The 17,937-nt window shown below is 42.5% G+C and overlaps 1 protein-coding gene across 1 annotated transcript; it reads right to left on the reverse strand.

Annotated features, from left to right (window-relative positions):
* Positions 1-9,378: 9,378 nt before the first annotated feature.
* SLFN14 (schlafen family member 14) lies at positions 9,379-17,041 on the reverse strand. The gene is made up of 4 exons (XM_046677777.1): positions 15,982-17,041; positions 14,214-14,339; positions 12,624-13,338; positions 9,379-10,624 (listed from the first exon to the last, which is right to left on the reverse strand). Exons 1-4 carry the CDS (start codon positions 17,039-17,041, stop codon positions 9,790-9,792), a joined length of 2,736 nt encoding a protein of 911 aa, XP_046533733.1. The 3' UTR covers positions 9,379-9,789.
* Between the last annotated feature and the right edge of the window lie 896 nt (positions 17,042-17,937).

A 17,937-nucleotide genomic window follows, 5' to 3' on the forward strand; every position in this document is an offset into this window, starting at 1 on the left:
TTTCTGCTGGATTTCCTATTGCTGATTTGACTGCTAATGTCACTGCTATTGTTCAGATTACGTTTCTTCTCCTTTCACTTTGATCTGTACCTTCCCTCCACAGCCCACATGTCACAGTTCCCTTGAGCTCTTGTTTTGGTTTCTTGTTTGGTTTCTTTTGGGTGTCCCTCTTTACAGATTGCAAGAATTGTTACAGTGTGGCTTTAGCAATCATTTTTCACTATGAGAAAAGGTATTGCGCACTGGAGGGAACTGAGTTTGAGATGTCACGAACCAGTGTTTTGTGCGAGTCTCAGTCTGTCCATAACCAGCGTGGTTGGGCCGGCTCTTGTGGTTCTTTTTATGATCACAAGATGCCCTTCAGCAATAACCGACAGGGAACTTTGAAAAAAATAAAAGTTTATTACTTACAAGACCTGGAAATTACACAGCACACCTGGGGCCACACAGCGAGGTCTCGGAGAGAGAGTGTCCTAGCTTGGAGTTCTGCTTTTATTGGGGAGGGTGGGGCCTAGGGTTTCCCGGGCTCGCTCTCTATTGGTGAATTTAAAACAATAACGGGGGGGGGGGGGGGGGGGGGGGCCCGCCTGCCTGGTGGTGCACCGGTTTAGTGCGCCGGTCTGGATCCCCAGTGTGGACATGGCACCGCTTGACAAACCATACTGTGGTAGGCGTCCCACATATAAAGTGGAAGAAGAAGGGCGCAAATGTTAGCTCAGGGCCAGCCTTCCTTAGCGAAAAGAGGAGGATTGGGAGCAGATGTTAGCTCAGGGCTGATCTTCCTCGAAAACAAAACAAAACAAAACAGCAGGAATTTGACGTGCAGGAAGAAAAAAAAGACAGCGGCCCATCAGTATGGAAATCAACGGAGATCTCTAAAACAAAAAAGCCTCAGTGGGGGGAGGTGGCCTAGCTCTTTATCCAGCCCTGTGGCTGGCAATGTGTTTATTCCAGAAAGCCATCTTTGAAGTGGATGCCTCAGCAATCAAAGCTTAAGTCAGGCACTTGCTTTACAAAAAATAAAATAAAATGAAGTAAATAACTGTCAGAATTTACACTATAACCAGATAATTAGTTCCTAATCTTGGCTGCTCGTCAGAACATTTCAGCACAGTTTTTAAAAAAATGCAGATTCTGGGGCTCCTCTTCAGACATAGGCATCAAACACTGAATCTATATTTTGAAGATCTCCAGGTGATTCTGTGGTCAGCCAGGTTCGAGAACAGCCAGGTTTGACACTTGGGTTTGTGCCAGGCACGTGAAACAAAGCATTTAATCTTTTTTTTTGTTTGTTTGTTTTTTTGAGGAAGGTCAGCCCTGAGCTAACATCTGCTGCCAATCCTCCTCTTTTTGCTGAGGAAGACTGGCCCTGAGCTCACATCCGTGCCCATCCTCCTCCACTTTATATGTGGGATGCCTGCTACAGCATGGCGTGCCAAGCAGTGCCATGTCTGCACCCTGGATCCAAACCGGCGAACCCCAGGCCGCCGAAGTGGAACGTGCACACTTAACCGCTGTGCCAGCGGGCCGGCCCCAAAGCATTTAATCTTTACAGCAACCATCTGAGGGATATAATGTTGTTATTTCCATTTTACACAGGATCAGTGAACCTGCCCAAATCACATTTGGGTGCTCGATCCCATATTTGAACCTTGTCACATCTGACTCTGAAACCCACACAAGTCCATAAGTGCCCCAGATCTCAGTCCCACAGAAGCCCTGATCATTCCTGGGTAGCATTCTAAGTAGTGGGTGGGGGTTCTTCCTGTAATCCAAGCACCGACCCTGCTCATTTCAGCATTCAGTACAGTGTTTCCCAAATGATCTCCAAATTACAGAGACTTAGGCACCTGTCCTAGAGCTGGGAGGGGCCCAGGGATCTGGAATTTTAACAGTCACACCAGGTGACTCTCAGCAGGCAAGTTTGGGAAACTGTTTAGGTATCTTTGGACAAACAGAAGTTTGTGTTTTTTGTTATTATTTATTTATATAGTTTTTGGAACATTAGCACTGAGCTAACATCTGCTGCCAATCCTCTTCTTTTTGCTGAGGAAGACTGGCCCTGAGCTAATATCCATGCCCATCTTCCTCTAATTTATATGTGGGACGCCTACCACAGTATGGCTGGCCCAGCATGCCATGTCCACACCCGGGATCCGAACCTGCAGACGCCAGGCTGCGGAAGCGGAATGTGTGCACTTAACCGCTGTGCCACCAGGCCGGCCCCAGAGATTTGTTTTACAGACTTCCTGAGTTGTGCGCCTGGCAACTGCCACTCTTCAGGGAGGGCACAACCACCGATGCCAGCTTCTCACAGTGACCTGTGGGGAGATGAGGGAGGAAGAATGCTTCCACCCTCTGTTACTTTGCTGCTGAGTTGCCTAGAATGTCTGCACTCTGCTCCCACCCCCATATTTCATGGAGGTTGGTAAAGGGCTTTTGCTGCTTTTACTTGGCATCACCGTCTTCCTCTCTGTAGGCGTAAATTCAGGTGGGCTGGGCCAAGAAATCCGCTGGCTCTGTTGCATCAAGAGTCGTCCTTCCCTAGGCTGCAGTGTGGAAAATGTTCTCACGTGCCCGATGGGAGACTGCAGAGTGGGAAGGGGCCCCCAGAACAATCAACGCAAACAGGATACACAATGGAATGCACACTGTGATTACAACTCTGCGAAAATATATCTGCCAATGAACTAACACTGGAAACGAATAAGCAAAAATGAAAACACTGTGATATGGTGGGAAGAATGGGGATGGGTTTTCTTTTGTCATTCTCTATTTTTTAATGTTTCTGTAAGGCCGTTGTTTAGACCTGGTAATGAAAGGTATATTTTTTTAAGTTTCTTAGTGTAGAAAACGCTTGCCTCTCAACATTTCTGTTACGTAAATCATTCTCATTATATTGATTTTGTAGAAAAATTTTAGAAGCTAAGAAGAACCATGTTTCTTAATATCACAAATATTCTAAGTATACCCAATCCTAGTCTCAACATCAAATCAAATCAATTACTGTGAACGTGGGGACTCAGGCCTTTAACTCTGATAGACAGGAAGGCAGAAGGACATAGAGGCTAAAATGGACTTTGGAGTCAGGCAGACATGGGTTCAGAACTTACTAGTTCTGTGATCTTGGGCAAGATATTTACCTTTAAGCCACAGCTTCATCAACTGTAAATTAAAACTAATCAGAGCCAAAACTTACTGAGAGCTTTCCACGTGCAGGCTTTATTTAAATTTATTATTTATTTCAGTCTTCATCTTTGTCGTAAGGCATAGGTATGAATTTTATCAGTATGTTACAGATGAGAAAGTTGAGTCTTAAAGAGGTGAAGTAACTTGCCTGAGGTCTTCCAGCCAATTTATTCTTGAATAGAGTTGGGATTCAAAGCCAGGGTGTGCCTGACCCTAGGACTCATGCTGTTAACACCACCTTATCCTACCTTACATGGGGCTGCTATACAGAATTCAAAGGTTGCTGGGAGGATAAAAGATATAATATATATAAAATATTTTGAACACTGACACATAGTAAACACTTACTATATGTTAGCTATAATCTTATATATCAGAGGATACAAGAATGGAACTGTAGACATATTTTCATGTCTTGGCCATTGATTGATGGGGTTTATTTGTCATATCTGGCTGTCTTGGAAGCCAAAATGTGGTGGGGGGGGGGAGTGTGTACAATGAACTGCCCCCAACTCTAACACGTGTGTCTTCTAAGCTCTGTAATTGGGCGAAGAAGTCAGCCTTCCCTGATTGAAGCAGGGGTGAAAGTGAACTTTAGATGCAAATGGCCTGAGATAATTGTGAAGCAGTAAACAATAAAAAGAGAAAGTACGTAGTAGCTATGTCCTAATTCCTCATTCTTCACTTCGGTTTTAGGCTGAGAATGGAAGAAGGAACAAAATTGAAAATTACTCCCATTTATTCCCATTGCCTCTGTCATATCTGAAGATATTGACAGATATCTTAAAGATATTTAAGGCTCCTTCTTCCTCTTACGGGTGAGGTAGATTTGGAAGGAAAACGCTGTCCCTGGAACTTTCTAAATGCCTGTTTCATTTGATAACCAGTAAGATCTACTCTGAGATTTTATATATATATAGATTTTAGAGAAAGGAGGAAGGTGGGGCCTTTACACTGTAAGTCACCAGGAGACCCCACTGAGGTTGCCATCGGAGGAGCCACCATGCCAGATTCTCTCCGAGGAGATCTGGCAGTTCATGTTAGGAGTCACCTTGAACCAGTCTGTCAGGAGTATGACCTGAGTCTGATCTTGTGCTGTGAAGAAGAAGAAATTCAGATTTTCCCAGAATGATCAGGAGGCTCTGGGAGACCTGACAGATGGTAAGTCTAGGAAACAGTATAGACTAGTCAGCCGTTTTCACTTACAATGGAGGCCAATGCTTTCTAGAGATGAGAACTTCACAGAGGGGCCTGAGGGCAAATATGAGTATTCTTGCCTCTGGAGAGTATTTTCAGAGTATTTATACATTCTCAGAGCTGAGATTACCATATCAAGGATTCTATTTAAATGTTATATTTGCCCAGCTTGGACCCTTACTAGACACATGCCCTTGAGAAAGTTAAATTCTCTGTGCCTCAGTTTTATCATCTATAAAATGGAGAAAATGTGTATATACCTCACAGAGTTGTGAAATTTGTATGCAAAGCATTAGCAAATAGTAGCTGGTTGTAGTAACATCTCAATAAATCATAACATACAGTTATAAATTTTGTACTTATTTCAAATTGAAGCTTCTTGAAAATAATTTTATGTTTAGCCTCCCCAAAACCTTGGGGAGGTGGGGGCAGCTCAGCTTCAGAGGAAATCTAGTTTACCTCTGTACTTCCTCCTCTTTTCTTACATGGCTTTCTCCACACCAGAGTTTCTCTTTTAAAAAAAGTCCTGTTGATGGTCAGAGGCTTCCTGTCTTATCTTTTCTCTGAGATAGTACCCTACATCAGTTTCAAGTGACCAGAGTCTTCTCCTTTATAATGTTACATAATTCATGTTTCCGTCTGTAATTCTCCAAGCTAAGTTCTTCCTCTGAGGTTCTTGGTTAGGGTGATGAGCCCTGGTTTCCTCTCCCTGCAGAGCCAGCATGCTCCGAGCCACCTGTTTCTGAGATACCAATGCCTCTTTTGTCATCAGAACCTGATCTCAGCCTTTTGTTCTCTTATTTAAGACAACAAATCTGTATGGTAATTTCAACTCCAAGACTGTATAAATACTCTGAAAATACTCTGTATGGGGTTTTTCTATGCGCTTCTCATCAGAACCAGTATAAGGTGAATCTTCTATCTGGGCCACTTTTTGATCCAGTGATCTCATCTCTGGGGATTTATAACTATATCAAAGAAAGACAAGGTTGTGTGCCTGGCTTAATTTTAATAGTGTAAACTTTCTAGTGACCCAGATTAATAGGGTGATGAGTATTGAAATTTTGTATAATCTAGCTGGGCTATCATGCAACCATTACAAATGATAATTTTGAAGCCTGTGTTACAACGCCTGCATTCGTCAGCTACTGCTGCAAAACAACCTTGAAGTCTCAGTCATACAATGATAAGCATTTATTTCTCACTTATGCATTTTCACATCAGCTGGGTTTTGTCTAATCTAGTTGAGATCCAGGCCATGAGTTGAGTTTAAATCTGCTTCACATCTCTCCTTCCTCAGTGACTGGTGGGCTGCCCGAGACATAGCCTTTGCATGGCAGTAGCAGAAGCCCAAGAGGGCAGACCTAATACTGAAACGTGTAAACCCTCTGTGCACACCACAACTACTAACCTTTCATTGGCCAAATAAAGTCACATGGCCATGCCTATCTCGAGGGGAATATACTCCAGCTCTGATGTTGGGAACTGCAAAGGGCAGAGCTATAGGGATGGTGAAGTATCGGGAACAATAATACAATCTACAACAATACCTCACAAAAAGGTTAAATGGAAAAAAAACACACAGGGTATAAAGTTGTTTGCACAACTTGATCATAACTATGTAAAAATACTTTTTCATATCAACAAAGATGAAAATAAATAAGCAGAAATGAAAAAAAAATGCCTGGATAACAAGATGCTAAGAACTTTTTATTTTGCCTTTCTCCATTTCTCAAACTTAGACTGCAGAATTATATTACCCTTCTTTTTAAAAGTAAGTTTTCGAATCTTTTCACAAGAGGAAAATTAGTTCATCAAACTAATTGTTTTATCCATTATGTTAAGGCTTCGTGGAAAAAATTTAGAATTCTAAGTACAACCAAGTTAGTCAATTATTCTTAATGCCCACTGGTTCCTAATCTCAAACCCAGATCTAATGAACTTCCATCAACATGAAACTATAACTTTGCCTGTTGCCTAAAAACAGATTAAATTCCTTCATTCTCTTATTCCTCATTATTTCAGTGTTGATGATTCTCCACATTGACTTCTTTGAAGTCTCCAGAATTAGATGTCCCTTTTATTGACTAGAAGCATTGTCCCTTGTAGATTCTGATTTTCTGAAAGTGGCAAGTCCAGGCAACAAATAATTACTGAGCACCTGCCATGTTCGAGGCACTGCATTAGTTACTTTTGGGGAAAGAAAGGTGTGTAAGTGACCATTCTTATCTTCAAGGATCTCACAGTCTAATGGCAAGAGAAAGGAGTACACATCTATTTGAGGACAGAAGTAACAGACTAGGAGAAGGGTTCAATGGTTCTCAACCCTGGTGGCATGTTAGAATCATCTGAACAACCTTTTTTTTTTTTTTTTTTTGGTGAGGAAGATTGGTGCTGAGCTAAGATCTGTTGCCAATCGTCTTCTTTTTGCTTGAGGAAGATTGTTGCTGAGCTAACATCTGTGCCAATCTTCCTCTATTTTTTGTATGTGAGACACCACCACAGCATGGCTTGACAAAGGGTGTGTAGGTCCACGCCTGGGATCTAAACCCACAAAGCCCAGGCCGCCAAAGCGGAACACATGAAACTTAACCACTGTACCACTGGGCTGGTCCCATCTGGACAACTTTTTTTCTTTCAGGAAGATTAGCCCTGAGCTAACATCCACCACTGGTCTTCCTCTTTTTGCTGAGGAAGACTGGCCCTAAGCTGACATCTGTGCCCATCTTCATCTATTTTATGTGTGGGGTGCCACCACAGCATGGCTTGATGAGCAGTGCATAGGGCTGTGCCCAGGATCTGAACCAGTGAACCCCAGAAGCAGAACGTGTAAACTTAACTGCTTCGCCTCGGGCCAACCCGTGGACAACTTTTAACAAATATCAATGCCCAAGCCTGTGCCTGGAGATGTTGACTTAATTGGTCTGGTGTCTGGTGATCACCGGTATATTTTAAAGCTCCCCAGATGGTTATAATGAGCAGCCAGGCTTGGGAACCACTAGGTCAGGCCTTCTATGTTAAGCCTGAGCTGTTTGAGTAGACCAAGAACTGACAAAGACTCTCAAATCCAATATTTAAAACAATTCATTCTTTTAAAAATAAATTATTTTATCAAAAACCATATAAAGTTTGCATATAGTTTAAAAAACCAAATGGTACTGAGGCTTCTGACTAAAATGCAGCAGTTCCCTGTGCTCTCCATTCCCCGAGTCCTCAACCACCTTTGACTCTGTAAATTATTTTTAGAGAATTCACACATCTTCCATTACCCAAATGTTAACACACTGGATCTTTTGTTTCACTGAAAACTAATTAACTGCTGAACTCTATTTTCTCCCATCTAAAAGTACCCTAAAGCCCTGAAGGAAAGGTAAAAAGGAGGAAGCATCAAGTAACCGGGGCAGCAGGAGGCAGGGGAGGGGCTCTCTGTTCAATCCATGGCCAGGACAGCAGGCCGCTGGGTTCAGCCTGGCCCCTCTCATGGCCTTGGCAAGTCAGAAAGGCAGCTAAGGACACTCTTCCAAGCCCTGGCTGCTCTCCCACCTCTTGGAAATCTGATGGGCTTTACCTGAAATGATAGCCAAAAATATTTCCACAACTTCTCCTGGATTTGTGCCTCCCCAGCATCAATAAAGTGTCCTAAAAATTTCTAGAAGTTCAAAACAAACTGGAAGTCAGAATATTTCCACAGCAATTTAAAAATCTTTACAGACAGAAAAGCAAGATTGCATTGAAGAGCACAGGAATTGCTTAGCCATCTGGGGAGCTGACTAGAGAGGGGAACTTGGATTTTATTTTTATTTCACATACATTGGAAAGAAGACACAATAGGAAGTTATTACAGAGATTCTGCTATGCCAACAACTACTCTTCTGGCACAGTTTAGAAGGAGCTTGGTGTTATCATCAAAAAAAATTTTAAGCCATAGAATGGCTCCAAAAGGAGAGACCGAGTTTAACTTAGGGGGATGGTGAAAGCTTATTGAGGATGTGGGCATTTGAACAAGGACTTGATTGACAAGTAAGGATTTCAACATGTAGAGGGGGCGGAAAAGGGTTTGAAGGCTGGGAAAATGGCACAGGCACAGCCAGGAGCCAGGAATGTGTACAGACGACACAGGTGGTAGAGTTGGCATCCAGGCTCCCTGTAAACTCTCAGAGCTGGACTGTAAAATTAACACCAAATCATAATGGAAGACATCATGGATGTACAAAGGCCCCTTAAAGACAGACAACTTCCCAGGCCAGCGGCAGAGTGCAAGCAGTCTCTGACCCAGATGAGTGTATTAACCTGTAGAGATGAATGTGAGCAAAGTATGCACATGTTGGGAGGACTGAGGGGAAGACTGGTGGTCAACCTGGAAACTTTAGAAACTCGGAGAGAAAAAAAAATTTCATCTGAGGCAAAGAATATGGAACAACTAGTCACTCTTGGCATTCTAAATTTGCTTTATTTTGTAAACATGACCTGTCTAGTCCTTGTGGTGGAAATATCCCTATTTTAGAGATGACTGCAACAGTCTAACATAGCCTGAAGTCTTCATACATTTGAATCAGATTACCAGCTCCCATTGCTGCAAAGCTATGCTTATAAAATTTGGCTTCCTATGTTACATTGAATGTACTGATTAGCAAAAGCATCTGGCCCACTTATTACTACAACCCTCACTGCAAATTGACAGGGTGGCATTTTTATTTATGCATTGGTCTTTTGTGAGCTTGATTAGCATAAAGCCATCCGCAAAAGACTGATCCAGAGTCAGTGCAAAGGAGAAATCAAGTTCTGCACCTAGAAAGCATGAGACCTGTAGCCAGTTTGAGGTGCCAACCAAGGTGCTACCCTTGAGACACCCAGTCAAAGTAAGTAGCCTGGAGGACATCCTACCCCCGCCCCCAAGATAGGCCAGGCGGGCTGCAGTGCATTAGAAACATTGGGAAATGGAAGTATAATAAAGGATGCGTTAGGAGAGTAAGTCAGGGTGTAGCATGGAAAGCCTTGAAAATTGGTTTGGTTGGAAGACAGCAGGGACTCACTGAAGACACATTAGCAGGGGATGTCACAAAATCAGTTCTCTATTTGAGGAGAACTTCTCTGGTTAACTGGATGAAAGTTGGATCGGTCTAGGAAAACTGGAGGCAGGGGACCAATTATAAGTCTGTTGTAATTGTACAGGGAGGAGGTGAAGTGGACTGGGAAAAGGACAGTGACACTGCAAATAGACTAGAAGGGTTAGACCCAAGAGTCATTTCTGTGGCTCCACACCACACTGAGTGTGCCTTGATTTCCTCACTTATAATATGGGAAAGAGTAGCTGCCCCTGTCTGAAAAAAGAGTTGCTGCACTCTGTGCCCGTCTGGGAGAGGGGACTTTGCTCTTTCTCCCTTCCTGTATTTGAAATAATTTTCAGAAGGCTGCTCTCTTTTCATAAAGCAGGTAGAGGTGTTTAATAGCTCTTGAGGCAAAGCAGAGCTTATGAAATTCGTCTGACAGGGCACATTCTGGACTGAGACCAAACACAATATTCCTCTTCAGGCCTGAAAACTGCTGAATACTGTCTAAAACGATATGACTGCCCAAAACACCGGCAGCCTGGCTGAACACAACTTCTGTTGCTCCGTGGGTCTCCATTAATTTCATTGCTTTTAGCAGTGCAAGCTCATAGCGTCCTCTGTCCTCCCTTCTCCTGCACAGAATTGCTATATCTTTGGGCAAGTAACCACATTGGAACAGGTTGTGACATCTTTCTGCCACGTGTTTCGCAATCTGTTCTGTTGTCATGTTAGTCTCTGTCTCACACACCCCAGGCAGAGCCTGGGCACACATTGCTTCCTTGTAGGAAGCTTCCCTGAACAATGCCAATGTGTCCGGGGACATGTTGGAGGGAGGGTTTTCTTTGATCTTCTTCATTTCTTCTTTCATGACCATTGCTATCTCCAGAGCACAGTGGATCCCATTGGTGATTGTTTTTCGAGGAAACTGAGCAGATGGAGGGGGAAGGCCATTGACAGCTCCATGATGGACTTGGAAAGGGTCAAGAAAAAGCCAGAGAATCCCATGGTGAAGGTTCTCGGTTCCAGCCCCTCTCACCTTTGGATGGGTGATGCTCCTAGCTTTCGTGTACCAGTCTCCATATTGACTGCAGAAATTCTCAGTCTCATCCATCACTATGTGTTTAATCTTTAGGAACTCCCCTTGCATGAAGGTTTTCTGGGTCACAGCTTGGCAGGTGGTTTTCTGGCTGTAAGGATAAAAGAGAAAATAGGGTTTCAGGCATATAAACAAAGGGAACACCATGCATTCGTTGCTCTCTGGATTGGAATCAGAGGCTAGTTTTCATCTGCAGGCCAAATCATTGATTCTGTAGCATCCTGGATACTACAAAAGTGCTCTGTTATAAGTTACTTGACAGACAGAATACATAATTGCAAACTCTACTCTTTGGGGTTATCTAGTTAAATTGCATGTGAAGCTTTTAAAATGAACCCAGGTAGGAGATTTTATTGTTTCTATTAGTAGTCTATTTCCGCTGCTTGACAAGCTCCTTACATCTAAAGGAAATCTCAAAAGTAATTTACACTTGTTACTACCACTTCTTTACTTTCTGTCCTTTTTAGAGCTGGAGAACTATCACCTAGAGGCATAGCATAATTTTTATATGCAAAAGAGGTATGGGCTGATAGAAATTCCTCCAGAGCAAATCCTGTTTCCCCACTTCCTGGTAGTACAAAACCTGTAGGCTCTTTCGATTTTGGGAAGAAAAACATCAAGAGGTTGCTGAATTCTGTGACCTGTCACATAGGGTAACAAATCTACAGGGCTATGCCTCTCTGGAGCTTCTACCCTGTTTACTTAGCTCAATGTTCCTTTATAATATGTTTTAGCATATATATGCTATAATATATATGCCATTATATATATAAACAAACTTAGTTGTTTCTTGCCTCCTCTAATTTGGATCCAGGTAACATTACTCATCCCTGCAGATTTCCTGGTCTTACGTGTGCAGTCCCTGCAGCTTTACTCCCTGTGCCTTGAATCGTAGCTATTCATGTTCTTCTCTTCCAGTTAGGATGGTGTAGACTTCTTGAAGAAAGGTATTGGTTCTTAGCCATCTCTGTACCCCCCTCACATTAGGGGTTTAATAGATATTTGTTGAACTGAATTTGTCTTTTGACTGTGATATTTTTAAACTTGCCTACGAAGCATAAAGAAGGACACAGCCCTTAGCACAGTTTACAAGATCCTTCATAATTTGGCATCTATCTCCTTTCCAACTTCATCACCTGCCACAAACCCACACTCCCTCACTGCTCCAGTCAAACCTGCTTTTCTGGTTCTCTAGTGTCTCTGTAACTTTGTACTTAATGTGCCCTTTGCCTAAAACACTTTCATTTTATTTACTTCTACTGACTTCTTAAGAGTGTGCCCAAGGATCTTCTTCACTGGGGAGTATTTGCTGTCTAAGTGACTAAGTGACTAAAGCCAGCCTAAGTTGAGATAAGCATATCTTTATTATCATGCTAATTACACAATACTCACATTGCTTATTTTTTTTCTTTGTCTCCCTTATTGGGCTTTATGACAAGGTCTTCAATGTGTTTTTTTCCCACTAACACTAAATGTATACAGTACCTAGCATATAAATGATGCCCAAAAAGATTTATTAGCAAATGAGTTTGCCCCCATTTGCTAGATTGGATAGCAACCAATTTCTTTTACTAATGTGAAAGCTAAAGATTTAAATCAGAAGCAAATTTGCATGTTTTCTAAAATTATTGATTCAGAACAGTCAAACAAATTAAAATATTTTATAAGCAAAATCAAATGGTATTTCAATTCAAGTTCCTGTTAGGTATAATGTCTAATTAACTGAAATACCTTAGGACTTCAAGCATTAAGTATCAAGCAAAAAGTATATGTAAAGCAAGATAGGTTCATTTCTACTTTTCTTAAATTTTCTTTAAATTTTCACAATCTGCGAAAAAATTAATGTTTCCAGTTATATAAATTTAAAGTTATGCATCCTTGGCTAATTTATAATGAGATGTTTAAGTCTGAACGTTGCAAAGTACCACTTTTGCAAGTATCACTTGGAAATGTGTATGTAGTCTGGGCTCCTTGCACTTATGCAGCTGAGGCAGTGCAAAATCTTAAACTAAAAACACAAATTACTTTCGTGATACTGTTGAAAAGACTGAGTAAATACATTTCTTGTGTTTAATTAGTGAAACTCTTACGTCACGTAATCCTTTAAGGAGTCACTTTCACAAACATAGAGGATCTCTTTTGGTTTGCAGTGGAACAAATCCTTCATTTTCTCCATGATCCTTATGGCTAGGGCTGTCTTCCTGGTTCCTGGAAAGCAGTGGATGAACAATTCTCGTGTCTCCCGAAGGCTCTCTGAGAGCAGCTCACCCTGCTCCGCTATGAGCAAGTCGAAAAATTCACAGCCCAGCTGGTCACTCAGAAGAGATCTGGAGCTCAGTGAGACCACAATAAGGGCCTGCAACAGGTCTTCCATTTCATTTTCACTGGCAAGCCTGTAGGATTGGGGGTAGTGCATGGCGATTTCACCAGGTCTGTACTGCGTGCTGGGCAGGTGTATCAGCCTTGGAATGACACATACTTTCCCTGTGTAACCACCAACAGTTCCCAGTTTCTGCTTTAACTGATGAGCAGTGCTTCGGGCATAGGCAAGCCCTCCAGTCCAGGTGGGGTCTATTAAGATTGTATAGAGTACCAAGGGGCTGTTAACTGCTATTAGGAGAGCATCGCACAGGACATTCCACTCTTTCCTTAAGCCAACGTCACTCGCCCAGCTTCTAGAAAATATCACAATCCCCTGAGAACAAGGATATATCTGTGTCTTCATTAATTCCTCCAGTCCTTTATGATCTGAGAATAGCTTCTTACAGAGGGATTCTGGTTTAAATTGTATCTCTTCCTGTGTCACTGAAAATTCAAGGAATAGGAGTTACTAAAATTCACGAAGGCATATCCTAAGTATTCCTGCCACCTCATAAGAAGAAATGAGTCTAGCTATGGAACTATGGGTTTCCTTGTCTGCAAAGAAAGCACTGCGTCTTCAAGGCCAGGACTGTAAAGTTCCCATTCCTGACAGCTCTCCTGCAGGCGAAGGCAAGCAGGGAGGGGTCTCCACAGAACAGCCTCCTAGCACCCTCTCCTTAACCCCAAATGGTCCATTGCTGCAAAGAAGGGATTCCTTCCTGTTAAGTTTTTTTTGTAAACCTGATGCTTTGGGGGAACTTAGAACTTCCCTTTAGAACAATGATTCTTAAACTGTTGCAGTTTTGCCCCCAGGAGACATTTGGCAATGTTTGGAAATTTTTTGATTGTCACAGCTGGAGGGGTGTTACTGGAATCTAGAGGGGAGAGGCCAGGACTGCTGCTAAACATCCTACAATTCACAGAGCCGCCCCTGTCAACAAAGAGTGATCTGACCCAAATGTCAATAGTGCCAAGGTTGAGAAATTGTGCTTTAGAACCCCATGGCTCACCTTCTGCTGCACTGGAAAGCCAGGGGGCAGTCTCTTGTGGTATAGACCTAAAGAATCGAGGAAAATTCCTAAATTCTCTCAAATTTGGAGAACAAAAGCTATATGTGACTGGAAGCCCCAAAGCACACAGACGTATAGTGTGGCTTTGATGACTGGAAAACAAGAGTTGGCCATCTGGGACCATTATGTCTGCTACAGCCTACATTTGACCTTCCCTAAGGAGAAAGACTTGGACTAATTGTCACCAATTCCTCCCAACTGAATTTTAGAAAGCAAATAGTCCCCTCAGCTGAAATCAAGAAGGAGTACCTGGAAACAAACGTTGTTGTAGAGCCCCCTTAAATTCCCAGACTTTTGTGGGAAATGACGGGCTTCTCAGTGCAGATGAAGCTGGTGGGCTCAGGGGAAGACTGTGGCCTGTGGCCCGAGTGGAGGCTGCCGAACGAATGCACGGAAAGTTGTGTCAGACGAAAAGGAAAAGGACAAAGGCAAAGAACTTCTGTTGCTCTTCCTATTGGAGACATGTGATGTGCATCCTGCCTGAGCTGACTCACGCTTTCTTTGCCTGAAGCAATTCACATATGTTAGGAAAGGAAGTCTGGGGACTCCTGCAGGGTCACGCATCTCCTAAGTCACTGTGCGACTCATCTCGGGCAAGTCATTTGACCTCTCTCTCCTGCAATGATCCCTAAGGTTCCTTCCAACTCTAATACTCTGATTCCAGGTGTCTCTAAGAGGACAGGCTTCTAGTGGGGATCAGGAAAAGTTAAGCACAGTATTTTTTTATATTGTTATAGTTGTCGTTTAAGTCCCCATCCAAGGTTCCGATGGATAGAAGGTAGAAGGATCCCTAGTGGCGGGGGGTGGGGTGGGGTATGAGAAAAGTAAACAAATTTAGGACACGAGAAAGAATAATCCAATAAAATCACTCAAGTCTTCACTCAAGCTTCTTTTATCAAATTTGGAACGTATTGACCATGAAAGCAAACTGAGGAGCCTCGTTCGGCCTATAAGTCCTTTATGGAGTGATTAGAAATCTTCAGGGCTGATTCTGAGCAAAACTGCAAGGGATGTGAAAACATCAAAAGGCGCCCTCCCCCAGCGCCATCCCCTGCTCCAGCATCTCCTTTTACATTAGTTTTCCCCCACTTGGTGGTGCCTCAAACCCACAGGTTTTAAGGTATTAGCTCCTAATGTTACAAAAACAGTTCAGATTCGTCAGTTAGTTTCCCTTGAAAGAATTAGTGAAGAGTCATTCTTAATGTTTCTCTGAAATATCTTTAGAGTGAGACTATTGATGAACATTTTGACTATGAATATCAACCTGCAACCTTTTTTCAACAGGCCTTTACAGTGCCTAAAAGGGAACTTCCGCTAATTAATGGCTGACGGCAAAGTATAACTTTTCCAAAGCAGACTAACATCCAAGAATTTCTTGACCTCAAAGCGTTCATATTCTGAGCCTTTGGAACTAAAAATGTTTGGGAAAGAATCCTGTAATGGGAGAATGTTTGTAAGCAAAAACAGCTTTCTATTTTTATTTATTTATTTTTTTCAGTGTAGGAGATTGGCCCTGAACTAACATCTGTGTCCATCTTTCCCCTATTTCATATTTGGGTCGCCACCACAGCATGGCTTGATGAGTGGTGTAGATCCATGTCAGGAATCTGCACCTGAGAACCCGGGCCGCCCAAGGAGGGTACACAGAACTTAACCACTATGCCACGGGGCCAGCCCCAGCTTTCCATTCTTTTTTTTTTTTAAAGATTTTATTTTTTCCTTTTTCTCCCCAAAGCCCCCCGGTACATAGTTGTATATTCTTCGTTGTGGGTTCCTCTAGTTGTGGCACGTGGGATGCTGCCTCAGAGTGGTCTGACGAGCAGTGCCATGTCCACGCCCAGGATTCGAACCGACGAAACACTGGGCCGCCTGCAGCGGAGCGCACGAACTTAACCACTCGGCCATGGGGCCAGCCCCCCCAGCTTTCCATTCTTAAACTAAAATATCTGACCAAATAACCACAGAAGGCAGAGGAGGGGGTTCCTCCCAGCTGACTGAATAATGACTTCTGCTTTACCTGACTGAATATCCAGCATCATGGCCACCCAGTGCTCAGCTGTCAGCCTTGTGACAGCATTGTCCCTCATGATCCAGGAATCCGGGGCCTCTGTGAATACCACACAGCAGAAAGGCTCCACTTGAACCACACAGACATAACCATACAGAACATCCTTTTGGTACACATTCAAGATTTTGGTAGTGAAATTCACCTTTGGCTTCTCACAGCAGAAGTGGAAGGTAGGCAGTTTTTCTATGCAGTTTTCTATTTCTTTTTTTAATAAGTCAGGGTTCACTTTTTCTCTCTTACATCCAAACACTTCTTTGCTCTTATCATCCACCCCAATAATTAGGTATCCCCCGTGAGTATTGGCAAATGCAGACACATAATGAGGCAGCATTTCTTTAATCCGAGGGACAATCTTTTTGGTGGTGAACCTTTTCAACTCGACATGTGTTGACTCAGTGAAGTTGAGTTTCTCCTTATACATGAGCTTGTCCTTTTTAAAAAATTCTGAGGCAAACATCCTCATATCTTCCTCTTCCTGAATGTTTCTGTCAAGAACTTTCTGAGGATGCAGCTCCTTCACCCTCGATCTTCCTCTCTGAGCTCTAGACTGCTTCTCTCTGAGAAGTTCCAGGGCACTGCTGGCATTCAAGTTGATAGCGGAAGTCACAGCTCTCTGATATAAATTGGAGCGCAAGCTGCAAATCCTGAGGGGGAGGCTGAAAACATCTGGGCTCCATGACTTCACAAAAATCAGGAGATTGCACCCCTGCTGCATGTAGTCAAGGTATTTCTGTGAACCTGAAGGAAGGAGCTTTTGAAAAGAAGTTTCCAGATCCTGTCCCAGCCCATGGCATCGGTAATTATAAGTTTTGTCATCGATCTCCGCTTTGATCACACCCCCTCCAGAATTTAACAGTGCACATGTAGCTTGGATGATTTTAGAATTCTCAGTTCTTTTCAAATAACTGTCGGTCATCTTCTTCCTGTTCTCTTCTCCAAAAGTCACTCTGCCCACTTCTACAGTTATCTCAGGATAGAGCATTTCCGTGTCAGTCTTGAGACTCTCCATCACAGCAGCCCCTCTGTGCTCCAGACAATAACAGAAAGGGGTCATCAGGACAGAAATGCTTTTTCTACATTGACAAGAACTCCAGAGGTCACAATATTTTCTTCAAAGCTTTAAATTATTGGAGATTCGTTTTAACATTGGAAATAACCTTTGATATTATTGTTTTCTAACAACTTTGCCCAGATTCTTAGCCTTTCCAGCGTGAATGGGCACAGATAAAGGTGAATGCTTAATATTTTGCCATAATGGAAAACTTACATTGCTGAAATTTTTAGCTGCTTTTCACTTAAAATCAGGAAGTGCCAACAGTAAGCCCAGATATGAAGGGCACGGGTTGGCACAGGAGCCAAAGTAAGTTATTAGGATATATGCAGAATTAGAAATTGAAGCATAAGATGCTCCTATTTATCATTCCAAGGGGAAAGAAAGGAAGGCAATAGAAAACTAAGGGAGTATAGTTTTGAGTAGATGTGATGTGGAAGATCTATAAAAACAAACATAAAACTTGGTATTTTTATGTGCTATTTTATACATTTTAAAAAGCTTTATTCTACACCTAAATGTCAGTTGACACCAAATGTTCTTCTAAATTATAAAAGTATGTTTCTTCATGTACAGTGTGATGCAGAAGCAGTTTTCCTTCCTTCCAAATAGTTCTGCCCTGTGTGGTGGGAACCTCTAAGACTTGGAAAAGAACATGAGCCTTTGGGACATAGTTACTAAACAGTGGTCAACCTCCTTTTGCTTCATAGACCAGAGAATAGCCACCTAAATTGAAATTAGAGCTCTGAAGCAAATAGTTCAGAAATGACTCCCTTAGCTTTTGTTAACTGTGAAATAAAGTATTTACTAACCCAAACCAAAATTCTTCCACTAGAAGAAGAGAACCCATTTCT

Source organism: Equus quagga, chromosome 11, assembly GCF_021613505.1.
Source record: "Equus quagga isolate Etosha38 chromosome 11, UCLA_HA_Equagga_1.0, whole genome shotgun sequence".
Taxonomy (NCBI): domain Eukaryota; kingdom Metazoa; phylum Chordata; class Mammalia; order Perissodactyla; family Equidae; genus Equus; species Equus quagga.

Excerpts from the sequence above, each read along its gene's own strand:
- SLFN14 (XM_046677777.1), bottom strand. The coding sequence starts at position 17,041 with ATGGAGAGTCTCAAGACTGACACGGAAATGCTCTATCCTGAGATAACT. Across the intron at positions 14,340-15,981 it reads GATGCTGGATATTCAGTCAG|CCTCCACTCGGGCCACAGGC; the intron begins GTAAAGCAGAAG and ends TTCGTTCGGCAG. Across the intron at positions 13,339-14,213 it reads ACAACAACGTTTGTTTCCAG|TGACACAGGAAGAGATACAA; the intron begins GTACTCCTTCTT and ends TTGAATTTTCAG.